The 18,574-nt window shown below is 37.1% G+C and overlaps 1 protein-coding gene across 1 annotated transcript in view; it reads left to right on the forward strand.

Annotated features, from left to right (window-relative positions):
* The window catches only part of LOC143021514 (sodium-coupled neutral amino acid transporter 7-like), a 35,980-nt gene that overhangs the window by 9,367 nt on the left and 8,039 nt on the right, over positions 1-18,574 (forward strand). Inside the window, exons 4-9 of the mRNA XM_076179089.1 lie at positions 577-657; positions 9,933-10,050; positions 11,105-11,237; positions 17,273-17,384; positions 17,704-17,808; positions 18,390-18,574. The exon at positions 18,390-18,574 is cut by the window's right edge and continues 12 nt beyond it. Of these exons, the coding sequence (XP_076035204.1) occupies positions 577-657; positions 9,933-10,050; positions 11,105-11,237; positions 17,273-17,384; positions 17,704-17,808; positions 18,390-18,574 (734 nt within the window). The remainder of the gene's footprint in view (positions 1-576; positions 658-9,932; positions 10,051-11,104; positions 11,238-17,272; positions 17,385-17,703; positions 17,809-18,389) is intronic.

Consider the following 18,574-nt stretch of genomic DNA (forward strand, 5'->3'; position numbering starts at 1 on the left):
TCTGTTATAGTAGCTATGTCATTACATTCACAATTTCTGTGATAGGATTTCTTGAGATATGATCATCTAATTTTATTATTATTTTTATAACTATTTTTTCATCTTTTCAGTGTTTTAAAATTGTCTCCTCTATCAAAGAATTATAATTAGTTTGTAAATCAATCATTTGTTGCCTTCAATTTCTCAGACTAAAAACCATGACCTCATGGCAGCTCACAACAATCCTGAAACCTTCTCATAGTCACATTACACTGCTCTCCTCATTTTGTAAGAATGGGACTGTTTCTGTGTCACTGCTTAGTAGAAGGAAAATGAGAACTATTGTCTTCATCATCATCATCATCATCATCATCATCATCATCATCATCATCATCATCATCATCATCCCCTCCTTTTCCTCCTCCTCAGTAATATAGAAATATACCTATACTAATATAATGCAGACATCATTTCTACATTTCTTCCCAGGTAGATGTGTAGGAGGGGTGAAGGACTGTTGGTGGTTACATTGGAATTACAATTAAACTCAAGACAACAGTTGTGGAACGTGATTGAGATATTCCTCTTTTCTTTCAGATTTTTGTGGTATTTGCCCTTGGATCACTTATCATATTAGCAAAATGTGCCAGTCAAAGGGGTTGTAAAACGTATCAAGAGGTAAGTACTGCTTTTTATCTAATACATACATACACACACAGTCACACACACACATATATATGGTTGTATGTGTGTGTGTGTGTGTGTATATATATATATATATATATATATATATATATATATATATATATATATATATATATGCAAAAACGAAAATGTTCGGATTATAGCATCTTATTTCCTGAGTGGTTTCCCTTCTCCTGTGGTTATTTTGCATTTTTGTATCACGGTGATGTGATTGTTTGCATATATATATATAATATATATAATATATATATATATATATATATATATGTATATATATATGGTTTTCTGCAATATATATATATGTAATATGTGTATGTTTAAGACAGATTCATATATACATACATATAACCAAGGGCCTTTTCCCCCTTACAAGGGAGGTAGCCAAAGTCAAATGCAGAAATCCACTCCCCCACCCATTTCATCCCCACATACTCCACTCCCATTCACCACCCCTTCCTCCCCCTTTTCTTGGCTCCTCTTGGATGGTGGAACATCCCTGCATCTCACCCACTGCCCTGGGTCAGAAGCAATGCAGCAAGACACAGCACATCCACAGTAAAGCCCTTTCATTTAATCAGCAACCTCCCTATCTGTCCCCCCATGCAGAAAAAGAGTAGATGGGGAGAAATCCCTTATATATATATATATGGATGAATGGTTCGGACAGATGAGAGTATGGGTGGAGGAAGAATAAGCGAAGATGGGCTGGAACTCCTTTATTGCTTACACGTTTCGACCGACTCGGTCTTCTTCAGTAAGCTGTCTACAAACTGCTTGAACCGTCTTCGAGCGTATAATTGTAAGGTTCAAGCAGTTTGTAGACAGCTTACTGAAGAAGACTGAGTCAGTCGAAACCTATAAGCAATAAAGGAGTTCCAGCCCATCTTCGCTTATTCTTCCTCCACTGACACTCATATAAATATATATATGTATATATGTATATATATATATATGTATATATATATATATATATATATACATATATATATATATCATACATATATATATCATAATGCTTTTTCCCCCTTACAAGGGAGGTATATATATATATATATATATATATATATATATATATATATGTATGTATGTATGTATGTATATACATACATATACATATATAAAAATCAGTAAAGGTGATTCTTATAAAAAAACGATGAAAAAGCAATCAGGGATATTATTAAGAAAAATTGGTACACCACCAGTGAGAACTCTGAAATCCAGGTTTGTATTTATTATAGAAATCCTAGAATCAGCTCATTGGTTATGAAAAACAATGGTAATGGTCGAACTGACTCTAATCCAAAACCAACATGGTGTACCTATTTCAATGTTTTGCCAAGGGCTGCGTTGTGTACCTTGTAATTATACATACATTGGACATACCAGATGTAGTCTCAGCAGAAGACTATCTTTACATTAGCAGGATGGGGTTATACAAGAACATTACACAAAACATCATGACCAGACTATTGACAGAGACACCCTGATTAAGTGTACCAAAGTCATCGGACACAGTGAGGACCCAAGAAGGTTAAAAATTTTAGAGGCTTTCCATATTAGAGATAATGTACCTACAATAAATATCCAATCCAATATGACCAGTATTCCCTTCTATAATGATACGCTCTTGAGATGACGTTATATTGATGTCCCCTCCTCCCCTCCCGTCCCCCCGTGACCTCCAGGCAAACAGGTATGATTCGAGTTTGAGTACTCCATCTTTTAACTACCAGCTGTACTTCCCTCATAGACAATTTGTCAATCCTGAAGATGTCTCTTTGAAGACAAAAGCTTGATTTTTAAAAAATGGAATACTATGGAAATCTTGTTTGTACTCACCTCCCAGCAGGAAAAATCCTGATCAGAAGAATTGTTAATATTAAGAAGTCTAATCATTATGAAAATGCTGTCATATTCAATTCAACTTGCATTAAAAAACCTGCTTCTTTTCTTTACAATATATATATAATATATATATATATATATATATATATATATATATGTATATATATGTATGTATATATATATATACATATATATATATATATATATATATATACAGACGCTCCTCTACTTACGTTCATTCGTTTTACGTTTTTTCGATTTTACGTTTGAACCGACTGTAAAAAAAATGTAAAAAAATTTTTTTTAGTGAATTTTTTAGTTTAGCGCGCTCTCCGTAGTTCAAACGATACTTACGCATGACGCTGCGTCCATTGTTTACATGGCACAAACGACAGACTGAACATGCCTTGCCTCATCCTCCTCCTCCTCCCCCTCCTCCTCCACCATCTCAATTTATGTTGCTTGAATTTAATTTATTTGAAATTAATGTTATCATTTTACAATGTTATGTGTATAATTAATGATTTAGGGGTGTTTTATAAGATACGGTAATAGAATTTACGGATGTATGGTACAGTAACAACTTACGTTCATTTTCTACTTACGTTCATTTTCAACTTACGTTCGGAACATAACTAAAACATAAGTTGAGGAGCGTCTGTATATATATATATATATATATATATATATATATATATATATATATATATATATACATGCATACATACATATACTTACATACATTCATACAAGATCAATAGAAATAATACAAGAAAGAGACGGATGGGCAGATTGTGCTTTCTTGGACTTACAAAAAGGCTTTTGACAAAGTACCACACAAAAAGCTACTAAGAAAGATTTAAATAATAGGTGGAATACAAGGAAAATCATTGGAATGGATGAAAGATTTCTTAAACAGGAAAAAAATGAGGGTGGTACTTAGAGACAAGAACTCAGATTGGGAAGATATGATAAGTGGAGTCCCACAAGGCTCTGTATTGGCTCTGATAATGTTTGCTATTTAAACAAATGATATGGATGAAGGTGTGGAAAGTTATATGAACTTCTTTGTAGGTGATGCAAAACCACTAAAGAGAGTAAGTACAGGGGAAGATTGCAAATCTTTTCAAGAAGACCTGGACAAAGTCTGACAATGGAGTCAGAAGTGTGAAGTGAACTTCAACATCAAGAAATGTAACATAATGGAATTGGAAAAAGCATACATACATACATATACATACATACATACATACATACGTACATATACCAAGGCTTTTTCCCCCTTACAAGGGAGGTAGCCAAAAAGGAAAAGGCATAAAATCATTCCCACCCATTCCATCCCTGAATACACTCCACACCCCTCCACCCTCCCTCTTATCTTTGCACCTCCTAAATGACGGGTCATCCCTGCACCCTGTCCACTGCCCTGGGTCAGAGGCAGTGTCGCAAGACACAGCACATCCACAGCAAGGCCGCTTCATTAAATCGGCGACCCCCCTCTCCGTCCCCCATGCATAAAAGGAGAAGACGGGGAGAAATCCCTTCGGGCTGCATCAAATTTTGCTCACACATACTACCTCATCCCCCATCCCCCGCCCATTCCACCTCATGCATCACAACATCATCCATATACAACCATTCTCCATTCACCCCTGTCTTCTGTCCTCTCCCGTCCTTCCTCAACAGACATTCCCCTCTTCCCCAAAGCCCCTTCACCCCATCCATCCACCTCATCCTAGGATGTCCCCTCATGTTCACTCCCTCCACATCTGCCTTCCATACCTCTTTTACTAATCTTTCTTCACTCATTCTTTCCATGTGTCCAAACCATCCTAATACTCTTTCATCAACTCTATCTCCCAACTCCCTTTCCACCCCTGTTCTCCTCCTCACCTCCTCATTTCTCACTCTATCCAGCCTAGTAACCCCCATCATACTTCTCAGACACCTCATCTCAAACACATTCAAACTCCTTCCAAAAAGTAATTGGAAAAAGCAAAAATAGAATATTGTATCAATATAAAATTGGTGCAAAGGAAGTAAAAAAGTAAACTCAGAAAGGTACCTTGGAGTAACTATCTCAAATGACATGGCACCAGACAAATGTGTCAACAAATTAGTCGGAGAAATTTTTAACTTATTAAGATCAATGAAAGTAGCCTTTGACTACATGAATGAAGAAATGGTAAAGAAAATACTAGTTACACTGATAAGACCAAAATTAGAGTATGCTGTGACACTATGGACACCTAGTTAAAAAAAAACATAAACTAGAAAGAATTCAAAGAGCAACGACAAAGATGGCACCAACTTTCTCCAAATTGACATATGAACAAAGATTGGATGAACTAAATCTACCAACCCTGGAACAAAGAAGAGGTGATTTGCTAATCATCTACAGAATTATGAAACGGATAGAAATTCTTGATAGAGATGACTTACTAAAGTGGGATAGAAGAACAACAAGAGGACATGAGAAGGAACTTTAGAAGGACAGTTACAGAAGAGATCTGAAAAAGAATAGCTTCCCACACAGTGATAGTTATCTGGAACAAACTGAATGAGAAAACAGTGAGTGCTAAAACTATACATGACTTTAAGAACAAACTGGTTGTGGAAAGATACAAAAGCGGGTCACTACGAGCATAGCTCTCTTTCTGTGAAATACAACTAGGTAGATACATATATATATACATATACCAACAGCTTTTTTCCCCCTAACAAGGGAATGGAGATAGCTAAAAAACAAAGGCATAAATCCACTCCCACCCATTTCATCCTTACATATTCCACTCCCATTCACCACCTCTCCCTCATTCTTTTCTTGGCACCTCTTGGATGACAGGTCACCATTGTCTCTCGCCCAATGCCCAGGGTCAGAAGCAATGTAGCAAGACACAGCACATCCACAGCAGGTTCGCTTCATTTAATCAGTGACCCCCCCCCCCCCGTCCCCTCTTTTAATGGGTGTAGGGTGGGTGTCAGTCATCCCCTTGTGTGGGGGTAAAGGCGGAGCATGCCGACAGGAGACCTTTTGGTCCATATCTAGGTCGGATGCGAAAAAAAAAAAATAATAATAATAATAAAATAATAAATAAAAACTATAAGAATGTAAATAACAAATAAAATACATAAATAAATGCATAGGTATAGTTAAATAATAAACAAACAGGTAAATAGTAAATAATAATAAATGAAAATCAGACAGACAAATGATAACAAAACAAAAACAAATAATATGAAATAAATTATAATCGTTACAGCATCTTGCTTAGGTGTTTCATAATGCAGTAGATAGAAGATTTGCCTATTGGTCAATAACCTATGAATTCATAATTGGGTCAGATGGTGCCTAGGATGTATAGATGCTTCATCTGAACTGAAGAATTTAAGAATTTCAGTTATGAATTAGTATTAGATCCTTCAGCATGGTGACATTTTCTATGAATTTTATTGTGACCAGTGGTAGAAGATTTTATTCAGCTGAGGGGATACCATCATAATGAATGCATTAAGACTATCTCAAGTAACATCATTAATATGGTAATGCATGCTAAAGATTTTATTCTGGTTAATGCTAGGTGTTTTAATTCCTCTGGAGAGGACATCACCATAGAAAATATATACATACAAAGGCCTCATCCCTGTATATAAGAGAAGTGGTTTAGTTGAAGCATACTTTTGCCTTGACTCCTTGTGGGAGAAAAATACAAAGAGAGTACCCCTATATAGTTGGCTCTTACACCATATAGGGGAATATAGTAGTAGTACTCTTATCCCTCACCACAGAGTGCTAAAAGGAACGAGGTGGAGTTATAGGCACAGTAAACAAGAGGTTCAAAAAGAGTAGTGTAAAGGAGGAACAGTGGAAATTGAAAGTGACTCAGCATTCCTTTTTGAGCGAAGATTCTCCAGCTGTGAAAGAATGTTGCATGACTTAGGGGGTTTATTTGGCACAGAGTTTTTGTTTGTTTATGGTGTACCTTTTAGCACATTGCATCAGTTCTCACCTCTCATATCATGGATTCAAGTTTAAACTCCGTGACCCCAGGTTTGTATTTACCTGCTTGTGGGTCATAGGCCAAACTTATTAGTGGGTCTCCAGATTTATAGAAATATGGCAAGTTTCAGTATCCAATATATATATATATATGTATATATATACACACACATATATATGGAGTATGTGGGGATGAGATGTTTTTGGCTACCTCCCCTGTAAGGGGGAAAAAGCCATTGGTATATATAAATATATATATGTTTGTGTGTGTGTATATATATATATATATATATATTTTTATATATATATATATATATATATATATATATATATATTATATATATATGAACCGCAACACACTTTAATTCTAAGCCATCAACATCAAGAGAGACTCAAGGAGTCCAACATGCTGAAATTGAAACTTGGTACAGCCAAGGACTCGAACTGGGGCTACCACGTGACAAGTGTTGGTGACTTAACCTGTCACATGGTAGCCCTGGTTCGAGTCCTTGGCCATATCACGTTTCAGTTTCATGTTGGCCTCCTTGAGTCTCTCGATGTTGATGGCTTAGAAATAAAGTATATTGTGGTTGATAAAAATGTATATCTGTTCACTGGGACCCATTCAGCGTTGTACAGGACCAGAACAAATCTCTTTCACACTTCACCCTTGTAACTATGTGAGAATTTGCTAGTTAACAGCAACATCAATCAGATAATTTTTATGGCCATTGCGTAAAGGACTCAAACCTACTGCTCTGAGGCCAAGAGGCTACTGAGATGGCAAATGGCAAAGCGTGAAAGGGATTTGTTCCGGTCCTTACCCCCTGCTACGATTTGAGGATGAATCTCTGGTGAAAAAAGAAATGGGGTCACAGACAGTGATCTTTCCTAATCTTGGGAACCAGTAGCATTCTGAGTTCAGAGATTTTTGTACCTCCTGTAGCTGAGTGGGTGAAGGCACCATCTTGGTAGCCTCTTGGCCTCAGAGTGGTAGGTTAGAGTCCTATGTGTGTTGGCCATAAAATATATCTGATTGATGACACTGTTCATAAGTGAATTTCTCACATAGTTTCAATGGCAAAGTGTGAAAGGGATTCGTTCTGGTCCTTACCCCCTGCTATGAATTGAGGTCAGATCCCTGGTGAAAAAGGAAATAGGGTCACAGACAGTGATCTTTCCTAATCTCAGGAACCAGTAGCATTCTGAGTTCAGAGATTTTTGTACCTCCTGTAGCTGAGAGGGTTAAGGCATGGTCTTGGTAGCCTCTTGGCCTCAGAGTGGTAGGTTCAAGTCCTATGCACGACAGCCATAAGAATTATCTGATTGATGTTGCTGTTCACTAGTGAATTTCTCACATAGTTACAATGGTGAAGCGTGAAAGGGAATCATTCTAGTCCTTACCCCCTGTTACAAGTTGAGGTCGGATCTCTGGTGAAAAAGGAAATGGGGTCGCAGACAGTGATCTTTCCTAATCTCAGGAACCAGTAGCATTCAGAGTTCAGAGATATTTGTACCTCCTGTAGCTGAGCGTGTTAAGGCTCTGTCTTAGTTGCCTCTTGGCCTCAGAGCTGTAGGTTCGAGTCCTATGCGCGACAGCCATAAAAATTATCTTATAAATATATATATATATATATATATATATATATTTGAATATTGAGGGAGCATATTCTCTTGTTGTTAAATTTGACAGCATTAAGGAGGTTGTTAATTTTCTTATGGGTATTCTCAAGCTTTCTAACAAGGACTCGGCCATGTAGGGGGTGGGCATAAGCCAGATTGCCAAAGTAATTCATTTAATTCTCAACGTTTCATCTGCAAAGAGACATCATCAGGAAAATCTGTAACATATGAAATTACCAACATACAGAAACAAAGAACAATGGTATAAACAATAAAAAAAAATTACTAATCAAGAAAATAGACATCAATTCCTAAACCAATACAGATACATAGACCGTTGGGGAACAATACTTACAAAAGTAAAAAATTTAAAGAAATGACATAAGATAGCATGGTCCAATGGCTTATATATGTCAAGAGCCTAACATGCATGAGTGGTGGAGGGGGAGGGGGTAGTGGGGTGTGACCCGTCTTGACCGCGTCAGTATGGGGGGTGGGGATTGCGAGGTCGGTTGGAGGGGAGGACGGAGGGAGTGGGTGGGAAAAGGAGGGAGAGGGTGCTTATGACCCGACTTCACATTGACAGGGTGTGGTGGACACAGAAGGGTTTGGTTGGGGGTAGAGGGGTGGGGTTCGCTGTGTGGGCGAGAACATTGTTATACGAGCTAATGTTGGAAATCATGTTGCATTGTATGTTTATGATAGGGCTATATTCTCTTATAAACATTGCTTCTAAAAGCTTAAGTTTATGTGCATCCCTATTACTTGTGAGTATTCTAGTGTTCTTAACAAGTACTCATGGGTGGCGATTTGGTTATGATATATTTGTAAGTGCATAGATATCCTCCTACTGAGACTACATCTAGTGTATCTAATGTAAGTTGAGTTACGAGTTTCACAGCCCTCGTATTCACACCTAAACTCATATACTACGTTGGTTTTAGAAATGGTCTCAGTATTAATATTCAGGTTGTTTTTCATAAACAAAGAGCTAGTTTTTGGGTTGGAGTAGAATACAACCATGCGTATTTTCTTCTCGTTAGAGACTGGGTGGATATATACATATATATACATAAATTTGCTGGTAACTACAAAGGAAATTTTTTGATCACTTATGTATATGTATATATATATATATATATATATATATATATATTTTTTTTTTTTTACTGTAATTTAAAGTTGAATTTAATAGAGTATGATAACTTTTTACAAAAAAAAAAATGTTTATTGCACTTTAATACAATGTCTGCCTAGTTTAATTTATCTATTGTAATTTTATTTTTTTCAATCTCGTGTGGCAAATTAGTTTCAGTAGGCCTCCAGTTACCCATGGCCTCAAGGCCAACAGCCTACTATGTCAATTGGTAAAACCAGTCTAGAATGACCCTTTAAGTCTGCTACTTGGTCAGGGAGACAGTAGGCAGAGGTGACAACCTCAAAGTCATGAACCTTGTAGCATTAGCACCTCACCTTTTGATAGTGATAAAGTTGAACAGATTTTATTTTATTTTTTTATTTATATTTTATCATGCCTCAAATCTCATTAATAGATTATATAAAAATAATTGCTTCCATGAAATCTACAAATTAAGTTTTGGTTGAATTAGATTTTTTCATCTTTGATATAATGGGATGTTATTGGGCAATTAGGATAAGCAAAAAATTAAGATATGAAGCTACAGGTTAGGTCAGAAGTAATGTTGATTTGAATGTGTTATTATTAGTATAGATTTTACACAAAGTAGGTGTGACATACTAATGGTGTTTTACTTTACAGGTTGTGTTGCAGATGTGTAATCCAACTTGGCATACTATTACAGCACTATGTATTACTCTATACTGTTTTGTTACATGTGTCACTTTCATCATCATTATTGGGGATCAGTTTGACAGAGGTGAGAGGCATAGTTTTTCTGTACAAATTATGTTTAGTGTATATAAATGATAAGCACATGATGTTCATTGTGATTATGGGTGGGGTGGTAAGGGAGGTTAACATAAGTGTGCTAAGGAGATGTTTGGAGTTGATGTGTGAGGGTGGAGAGATGTAGGATATGAACCAATAATTATTTGTGGATTACGCTGATTGTGGCTGATTATGAGGAGAAATTGAAAATCTTGGTGATGGGTGTGTGGGGGAGAGAAGGAAGGAGTGAATGTGGGTATTAGTAGTAAAGTGGTGATGATAACATGTTGAATGTGAATATGAAGGGAGAAGGGATAGAGGAAGTGGAGGATTTTGAAGTATTTGGGGTTGTATGTGGCAGTGAATGGAGGACTGGGTATGGAGATGAACTATAGGGTAAAGGAAGCAAATAAATGTCTGGGTAGAATGAATAGTGTTTTGACAAACAGGTATCTAGGAATGAATACAAAGAAAAGGTGGTTCTATATCAATATCACGCAAACAGATTTTCACTGGGAGTGGAATATGTAGGAAATGGAATGGGTGGGAGTGGTTTCTATGCCTTTTTCTTTTTGGCTACCCCCCCATGTAGGGGGAAAAAGCCTTTGGTATATGTATGTATGTATTTATTTATTTATTTATTTATTATTTTTTTATGGAATGGTTACATTAGCTTAGGTGTAGAGCTATTGAACAAAGTAAGTTTCATGTTAAATGTGTTTGTTTGATTCTGGAATTTTGCCAGAAAGGTTGTATAGAGTGAGTGTATCCACAACACAGTATGGAGCAGACTTAAAATGTAAAATAAGCTTTTGAGATGAAATATTTAAGAAATGTTGTAGATGTCACAAAAATGTTTAATGTGTGCCTAATGGAAGGAATTGCTCCTGTGAACTAAAGGAATGCATGTATAAATTTACTTACAAGAAAATTTTGATAGATTTAGAAGGATCAATTTATAAGTGTAGTTCATAAGTCATCATTTGTCATAATCAGCAGTAAGATTGAATAACTTTGTATGTTTCTTCCTTTGTAAATGCCAGCTTTTGCATCATATATGGGAAGTGATTTCTGCCATATGTGGTACATGAACAGAAAATTCACTATGATGGCTTCTTCGCTGCTTCTTATATTCCCATGCTGCTTTAAGCGCATTGATGGAATGCAGTCCATGAGGTAGGCAACAGATACCATTTTCACTATGTAGAAAGAGAATAGGAGTGGAATATGTGGGGATGGAATGGGTGGGAGTGGATTTTATGCCTTTGTATTTTGGCTGCTTTCCTTGTAAGGGAGAAAAGCAGTTGGTATATGTATATAAACCAAAGAGTGTTGAGGTGGTCTGAGTATGTGGAAAGAATGACCAAGGAAAGACTATCAGGGAGATTGGGTAAAAATAAGTGGAATGTGCTCAAGAGGAAGACCTAGAATGAGGTAGATGGATTGGGTGGAGGGAGCTTTGAATGGTATGTCTGCTGAATAGGAAAGAGATAGTGCAAGAGGAAGGGATGAGTGGAGAGGGAAATTGTGAATTGATGAAGGGGTGTCATCACCCATAGGTATATTCACATGTACTTCATAATTAAGTGGGTGAAGAGAGGAGTAAATATAGAGTGAAAGAGTAGGAATAAAACAGATCCAGCTGATGAGCCTTGCTCTGGAAGAGCTGTACAGGAGTCCCTCAAATAATGCGGGGGTTAGGTTCCTGAAATTACCGCGTATGATCAAATCCGCGTATGCTGACTTTCCATATTAAATACCGAGAACCGTATGTATGTGTATGTATTTACCTAGTTGTATTTTACGGGAAGGGGAGCTATGCTCGTAGTGTCCCATCTTTATATCTCATTTTATCTAAACTATTTTTAAATTAATGTATTGTTTTTGCACACACTACTTTCTCATCTAACTTGTTCCAAATGTCTATTACTCTGTGAGGAAAGCTATTCTTTTTCAGATCTCTTCTATAGCTGTCATTCTTGATTTTCTTTCTGTGTCCTCTTGTATTTCTTTCATCCCATTTTATTAGATCCTCTCTATCAATAATTTCTATGCCTTTCATGATTCTGTAAATAGTTATCAAATCTCCTCTCTCTCTTCTTTGCTCTAGTGTATGTAGCTCAAGTTTTGCTAGTCTCTCTTCATATGATAGTTTTGAGAGTGTTGGTGTCAATTTTGTAATTGCTCTTTGTATTCTTTCAAGTTGTGTTATACATTTTTTTGTATTTAGTGACCACATCGTTGCTGCATATTCCAATCTTGGTCTTATCAAAGTGATTAATATTTTCTTCACCATTTCTTCATCCAGGTATGTAAATGCCACTTTGATTGTTCTTATTAAATTATAAGTTTCTCCAAAAATCTTGTTTATATGTTTCTCAGGTGACATATTATTCATAATAATGACTCCCAGGTCCTTCTCATTTTCTACTTTTTTTATTCCTTCTTCTCCCAATTTATATGATCCTTCTATTCTGTTTTTGCTTTTTCCAAATTCCATTATACTACACTTTTTGGTATTGAACTCCATCTCCCACTTCCTGCTCCATTCCCATACTTTATTGAGATCACTCTGTAGTGACTCACAATCTTTTTCTATGTTCACTTTTTTCAATAGTTTTGCGTCATCTGCAAAGAAGCTCATGTAACTTTCAATTTCTTTATCCATATCAGTAATATATATAGCAAACATTATTGGGGCCAAAACTGTTCCTTGGGGAACACCACTTATTACTTCATCCCAGTTAGAGTGTTTGTCTCTTATCATTACTCTCATTTTTCTTTCTTGCAAAAAGTCTTCCATCCATTTAAGCAGTTTGCCCTGTGTTCCTCCTTCAGTTTCTAATTTCTTAAGTAACTTTTTATGTGGTACTTTGTCAAAATCTTTTTTCAGGTCTAGAAATGCACAATCAGCCCATCCATCTCTTTCTTGTATTATATCTATTAGTCTTGAATAGAAACATATTAAATTGGTGACGCATGATCGTCCTTGTCTGAATCCAAACTGCCTTGGATTTAGTACATTGTTTTTTTCTAAATACTTTTTACCCATCTACTTTTGATCATTTTTTCACAGATTTTTGCTATTGTACTTGTTAGAGAGACTGGTCTATAGTTTGTAGGGTCCTCTTTATTTCCTCCTTTGTATATTGGTACTATATTTTATTTTTTCCAATCTTCTGGAACTTTTCCTTCTTTCAAGGAACTGTTTATTATGCTTTGTATTTTGTCTGCCAGTTCATTCTTGCATTCTTTCAAAATCCAGTTTGCTATTTCATCTGGTCCATGCGATTTTCTGACATCAAGATTACTCAAGTGTTTCATTATTTTGTTCTTTGTTACTTCTATTTCTTTCATAGGGGGGACTTTCTCTTCCCATTCAATCTCTCCAGGTTGTATGTTCTCCCTTGTAAACACCGATTTAAAATGCTTGTTCATAATTTCTGCCATTTCTATTTCCTCTGTGTATTCAACTCCTCCTTGTCCTAATTTCTCTAATTCTTGTTTGTTTTTCAGTTTGTTGTTTACAAATCTGTAAAATAGTTTTGGTTGATCTTTACATTTTTCTAAGACATCTTTTTCATATTTTCTTTTTTCGTCTCTGCACACTTGTACATATTCATTTCTATAACTAGTATATATTTTCCATTTTTCAGGTCTTTTGTCTTTCTTCATTTGGTCCAAGATTTATCTCTTTTGTCTTTTAACTCCTTACAACTTTTGTTGTACCAGCACTTTACATATTCTTTTTCTTGTTTTTGTCTTGGGACATACTTTTCCACTCCTTTTTTATAAATTTTTGTCAAAATATTCCATTTCTCTTCTACTGTTGTATCTTCTTTGTGTATTCTTTCCCAGTTTTCATTTTGAAAGAATTCTCTTATTTTATCAAAATTTGTTTTTTCATACATCAATCTTCCTTTTCTATATTGTTCATTTCTTTTCATGTATTTTTCCTCATTTAGTTCTAGTTCTATCAATATGTGGTCACTTTTACTTATTGGTGCCTGGTATTCTATCTTTTCCACTATTTCAGGTTCTGATGTGATTATTAGGTCTAGTCTCGATGGTTCTTCTTCATTTCTATACCTAGTGTTCTCTTGAATCCATTGTGTCATTGTGTGGTCAATAATCATCTCAAGTAGAACATTTCCCCATGAGTCTTCTCCACCCTTTACTGTCATCTCTTCCCAGCAGACTTCTTTGCAATTAAAGTAGCCCATCATAACTATTCTTCCTCCATCTTCCATTATCTTGTTTAATGTTATTATATGTGTACGTGTGTGCGTGCGTGTATTTACCTAGTTGTATTTTACGGGAAGGGGAGTTGTATATTCACCTCGGATCTGCTGCAGCCTCTGCCGAGACAGCCAGACACCACCCTATGGCAGCGAGCTCAGAGCTCATTATTTGCCGATCTCAGGGTAGGTCTGAGACCACTCACACATCACACACCGGGACAGCAAGGTCACAACTCCTTGACTAACGTCCCGTACCTACTCACTGCTAGGTGAACAGGGGTTACACGTGAAAGGAGACAAACCCAACTTATCTCCGCCCGGCCGGGGAATCGAACCCCGGTTCTCTGGCTTGTGAGGCCAGTGCTTTACCAATCCGCCACCGAGCCGTGTGTGTGTGTGTGTTTGTGTGCGCGCATGTATGTGGTGTATGTATGTGGCATTTGTGGCGTATGTTGTTTGTGCGTATATACATGTGTGTATGTGGTGTATATACATGTGTGTGTGTATGTGGCGTATACACGTGTGTGTGTGTATGTGGCATATGTATATGTGTGTATGTGGCATATGTATGTGTGTGTGTGCGTGCGTGTATGTGTCTGTGTTCACATGTACAAGTAAGCATGTACGTGCGTGTGTCTGTGTTCGTATTTGTGTGTACACGCATGCGCATTCACAACATACACTGGTTGTCTAACACGTGTCTACGTGTGCGTGTCTACACGTGTGTAAGCGTGTATATGTCTGTTTTTGATCTCCCAAACCACCACCGCCAGTAACAACAAGAACCTCATAAGAGAAATTAAGACATGACAAGTGCAGTCATTATCAGACTTATTAGTTGTGTTCCAAGTGAAAGAAACATTACACTTCAACAGGTTAGGGCGGTAAAATTTCACGATAGCACGGCGCATGTGGTGGAAGCGACAAGCTAAAGCTTGTTGGCTACCCCCTACCACCCCCTACTCCCCCTCTCCTCCCCTCCCTCCCTCCTGCATCAGTACCTAGAAGTTGACACGTAACCGCAGGCAGCCACCCACAGCTATCCCCTCGCCCCACACCCTTGTTTGAGCAGTTCCCAGTATACATTATGACTGCGTTATATGAGGATCGACTGTATATGGTAAAATAGAAAGCAGTCACCGCAAATGTTTGCAATGTTGCCGTGTGTGTGCGTATGCGTGCCCGACTCGGCTTGAATTTTAAAACGGTTCTCTACATTTGAGATGGTTTTGAAATAAAATCTGCGTATGATTGAATCCGTGTTATTCAAATACGCGTTATTTGAGGGACTCCTGTACCTTGCTACACTGGTTTTGAGCCAAGCAGTGTGACTTTTATGTGTGTGCTTTGCCTTGGCCACCCCCTTATAAGGGGAAGAAGGCCTCATGTACATATAAGTACAGAATACTGAGAGTATCGGGAGTAATAGTAGAATAGGCTCACTTGAGATGGTTTGGTCATGTTGTGGAAATAGTTTAGGACAAATGTCCTTGTGGGGCTCTTGAAATGGTGGTTGCTAGGAGTGAGAGCAAGGGATGTATTGAGAAGAAAATGGTTAAATGTTGTAAGTGTGAAGTCATGAAAACTTGTGGACATGATATCAAGCAAATGATAATGTGCATTGGTGACTGAATGAGAGAAGTGCATGCACAAGGGGAAATAAATGAGGCATGATTTTGTATGGTTTAAGTAGGAGAGTGAAAAGGATGTTAATAGTAATTGTTGCCTTGAGTTTCACTAACTGGAAAGCCACAGCCCCATAGCTGCTGGCAAGAGTCCTTGAGTCCTCCCATAGGTCTCTTTAGGAAGAAACATTGTACTGCTCTGTGTTGTTTAAGTGTAGGAACCATTTCTGTTACTGACTTTTATGGAAAGGAGGAAACAGATAGTTGAATAAAAGAAATCTTGGGATTGGTCTGGAAACGGAGTGTCAACCCCTAAGGGCTGCACCTCCAGATGGAAGTGAGAGCTTTGATAAGTTGTGAAAGTAGCCAGCAGGGATATGATTCTCTCTGACATTCATCCTGGAGGACCACCTCCTGCAGGTACCTGTTGTTGGTTCCTGAAAGGGACAAGTATGATAGGAATGAAAGGGTTGAAGATGTTCCCTTCCAATGCCTGACCCCTCATTTTGCATGCTATGGTATATAAGTATATGGAATATAAATAAGGAAAGGTAAAGTGCTTAATAGGTGTAGGTATTTTGATTTGGATCAATTTGATTTTTATGCATATAAAACAGTGCATAGGTGTATGTTTTTCATTCTAATTTTTGTGTGAATAAGTAGATGAATAGTTTAGCAGATTTTTTCTGGCAATGATTTTCTCTTTAATCGTCATTCATTAACTTGGCTGATTTTTTTTTTTTTTTAATGCAGTTTATATGCATAATTTATGTGGGCTTAAGAACATAAGATGCTAAGAATGGGGGAGACTGCAAAAGACTGTAAGGTCTGAACTAGGCAGTTCCATTCCCACTACCACCTATCATCCCTATCCATAAAGTTATTTAATCTTCTCTTACAATAACCTTTTGTTTAACTGCTTACTACTTGGTTACAAAGTCTATTCCACTTGTTAACCACTCTGTTGGTAAAACCAGTTTTTGCCTATATCCTTCTTAAACCCAAATTTGCCCAATATAAATCCATTATTACAAGTCCTGCCCTGCTGTCTTAATATAATGACCTTGCCTGCATCACCCTTGTTAGAACCCTGGGGTCATTTTAATACCTCTGTTATGCTTGTCCACTCTCCCACATTAATTTCAAGTACTACTCATTTTCTAATGTGAATGATAGTTGTACCATTGTTCTTAATAAGGTTTAGATTTAGAATTGATAGACTTAAATTTATTTTATTTTTTATTTATTTATTTATTGGCTACCTACCTTATATAGGGGAAGAAGCCCTCAATATATAGATAAGGTTTATTTATTTGTTTATTTTCTTTCTTTCATTCTGAATTAGTTATGTTGGAGTGCTTGCAATATGGTACCTGACTGCTGTCATCATAACAGAATTCTACATTGGAAATTATGAACGTGGACCTGTTGACATCTGGGATTTGAAGTTTTCAAAGGTATCCTCTTTTTACTCTATCATTGTTATGATAAGGTGTGGTGAGGAGCCTACACTAGGAGTTGTGTAGCTTTGGCTGAAGCTATCACCTTTGCCCTATGTGCTTATATTGTTGGGGCAGGGAACAGTTACTGCTGGGAATCGGAGAGAAGTGCAGGATTTGAACCCATAACTAAGCAAATGTGAGACCATCATGTTTCCAATTACACCACCAGCACAGAATTGATTTGATAAAAGTGTCATTGTTGTTACTATCATTATCATCATCATTAATGTCATTGCTATTATTACCAGTAATGATAATGTACTTTTGTCAACAGATGTTTGATGTGGTACCAACAATTTGTTTTGGCTATCAGTGTCATGTAAGCAGTATTCCCATTTACTCCTGTCTTAAAAAGAAGGATGCTGGCACTTTCTTCAAGGTACTTACTTTTTTGTACATCTGCATAATACTGTATTAATGTGTGAATGTCTTCCATATTTTGTTGCATGACTATGGCTGAGTGGGTTAGGGTATCGTGACTTGCGGTGAAGGTCGAGGGGATGGTGGTTCAAACCCTGCCACTGATGAAGTTGAACCAAGGGCATGGTTTATTAAATTCCATGCTATAAATTCCTCTGTGAGGGGCACCGTCCTAGCCTTCTGATGGGAGTTTGTGATATTAAACCATGTCATTGTCATCATCATATCACATTGTTTTTTAATTTACATCCACATGGTGGATGGGGGTGGAATGGGTGGGGATGAAATGGATGCAAGTGGTATTTTGTCATTTGACTCTGGCTACCTCCCTGGTAAAGGGGAAAGAGCCCTTAGTATATGTATGTATGTGTGTATGTCTGTACATTGTTTCTGCTGTCAACCATGTAGTGCCATACAAAGGACATTTTGCAGCTTGAATTGAAAATTGTCATGTGTTATTATATGAACCAGTTGCAGTAGAGCCTGACCTGAATATCAGTTATGTTGATACTATGTAATGTATTTTCTCTCTACCCACAGGCTTGCCTGTCAGCCATCATTGTTTGTCTGCTGGTGTATACCTTCTCAGCCAATTATGGTTACTTAACTTTTGGGTCTGAAGTCAATGTGGATGTGCTTCTCTCCTACAATGCCAAGAAACCTCATGTTCTTATTGCTATTATTCTCTTGGCCATTAAGTCCTGGGCTACATATCCCATACTCCT

The sequence above is a fragment of the Oratosquilla oratoria genome, chromosome 42 (genome assembly GCF_046742065.1).
Source record: "Oratosquilla oratoria isolate Oo_2021 chromosome 42, ASM4674206v1, whole genome shotgun sequence".
NCBI lineage: Eukaryota > Metazoa > Arthropoda > Malacostraca > Stomatopoda > Squillidae > Oratosquilla > Oratosquilla oratoria.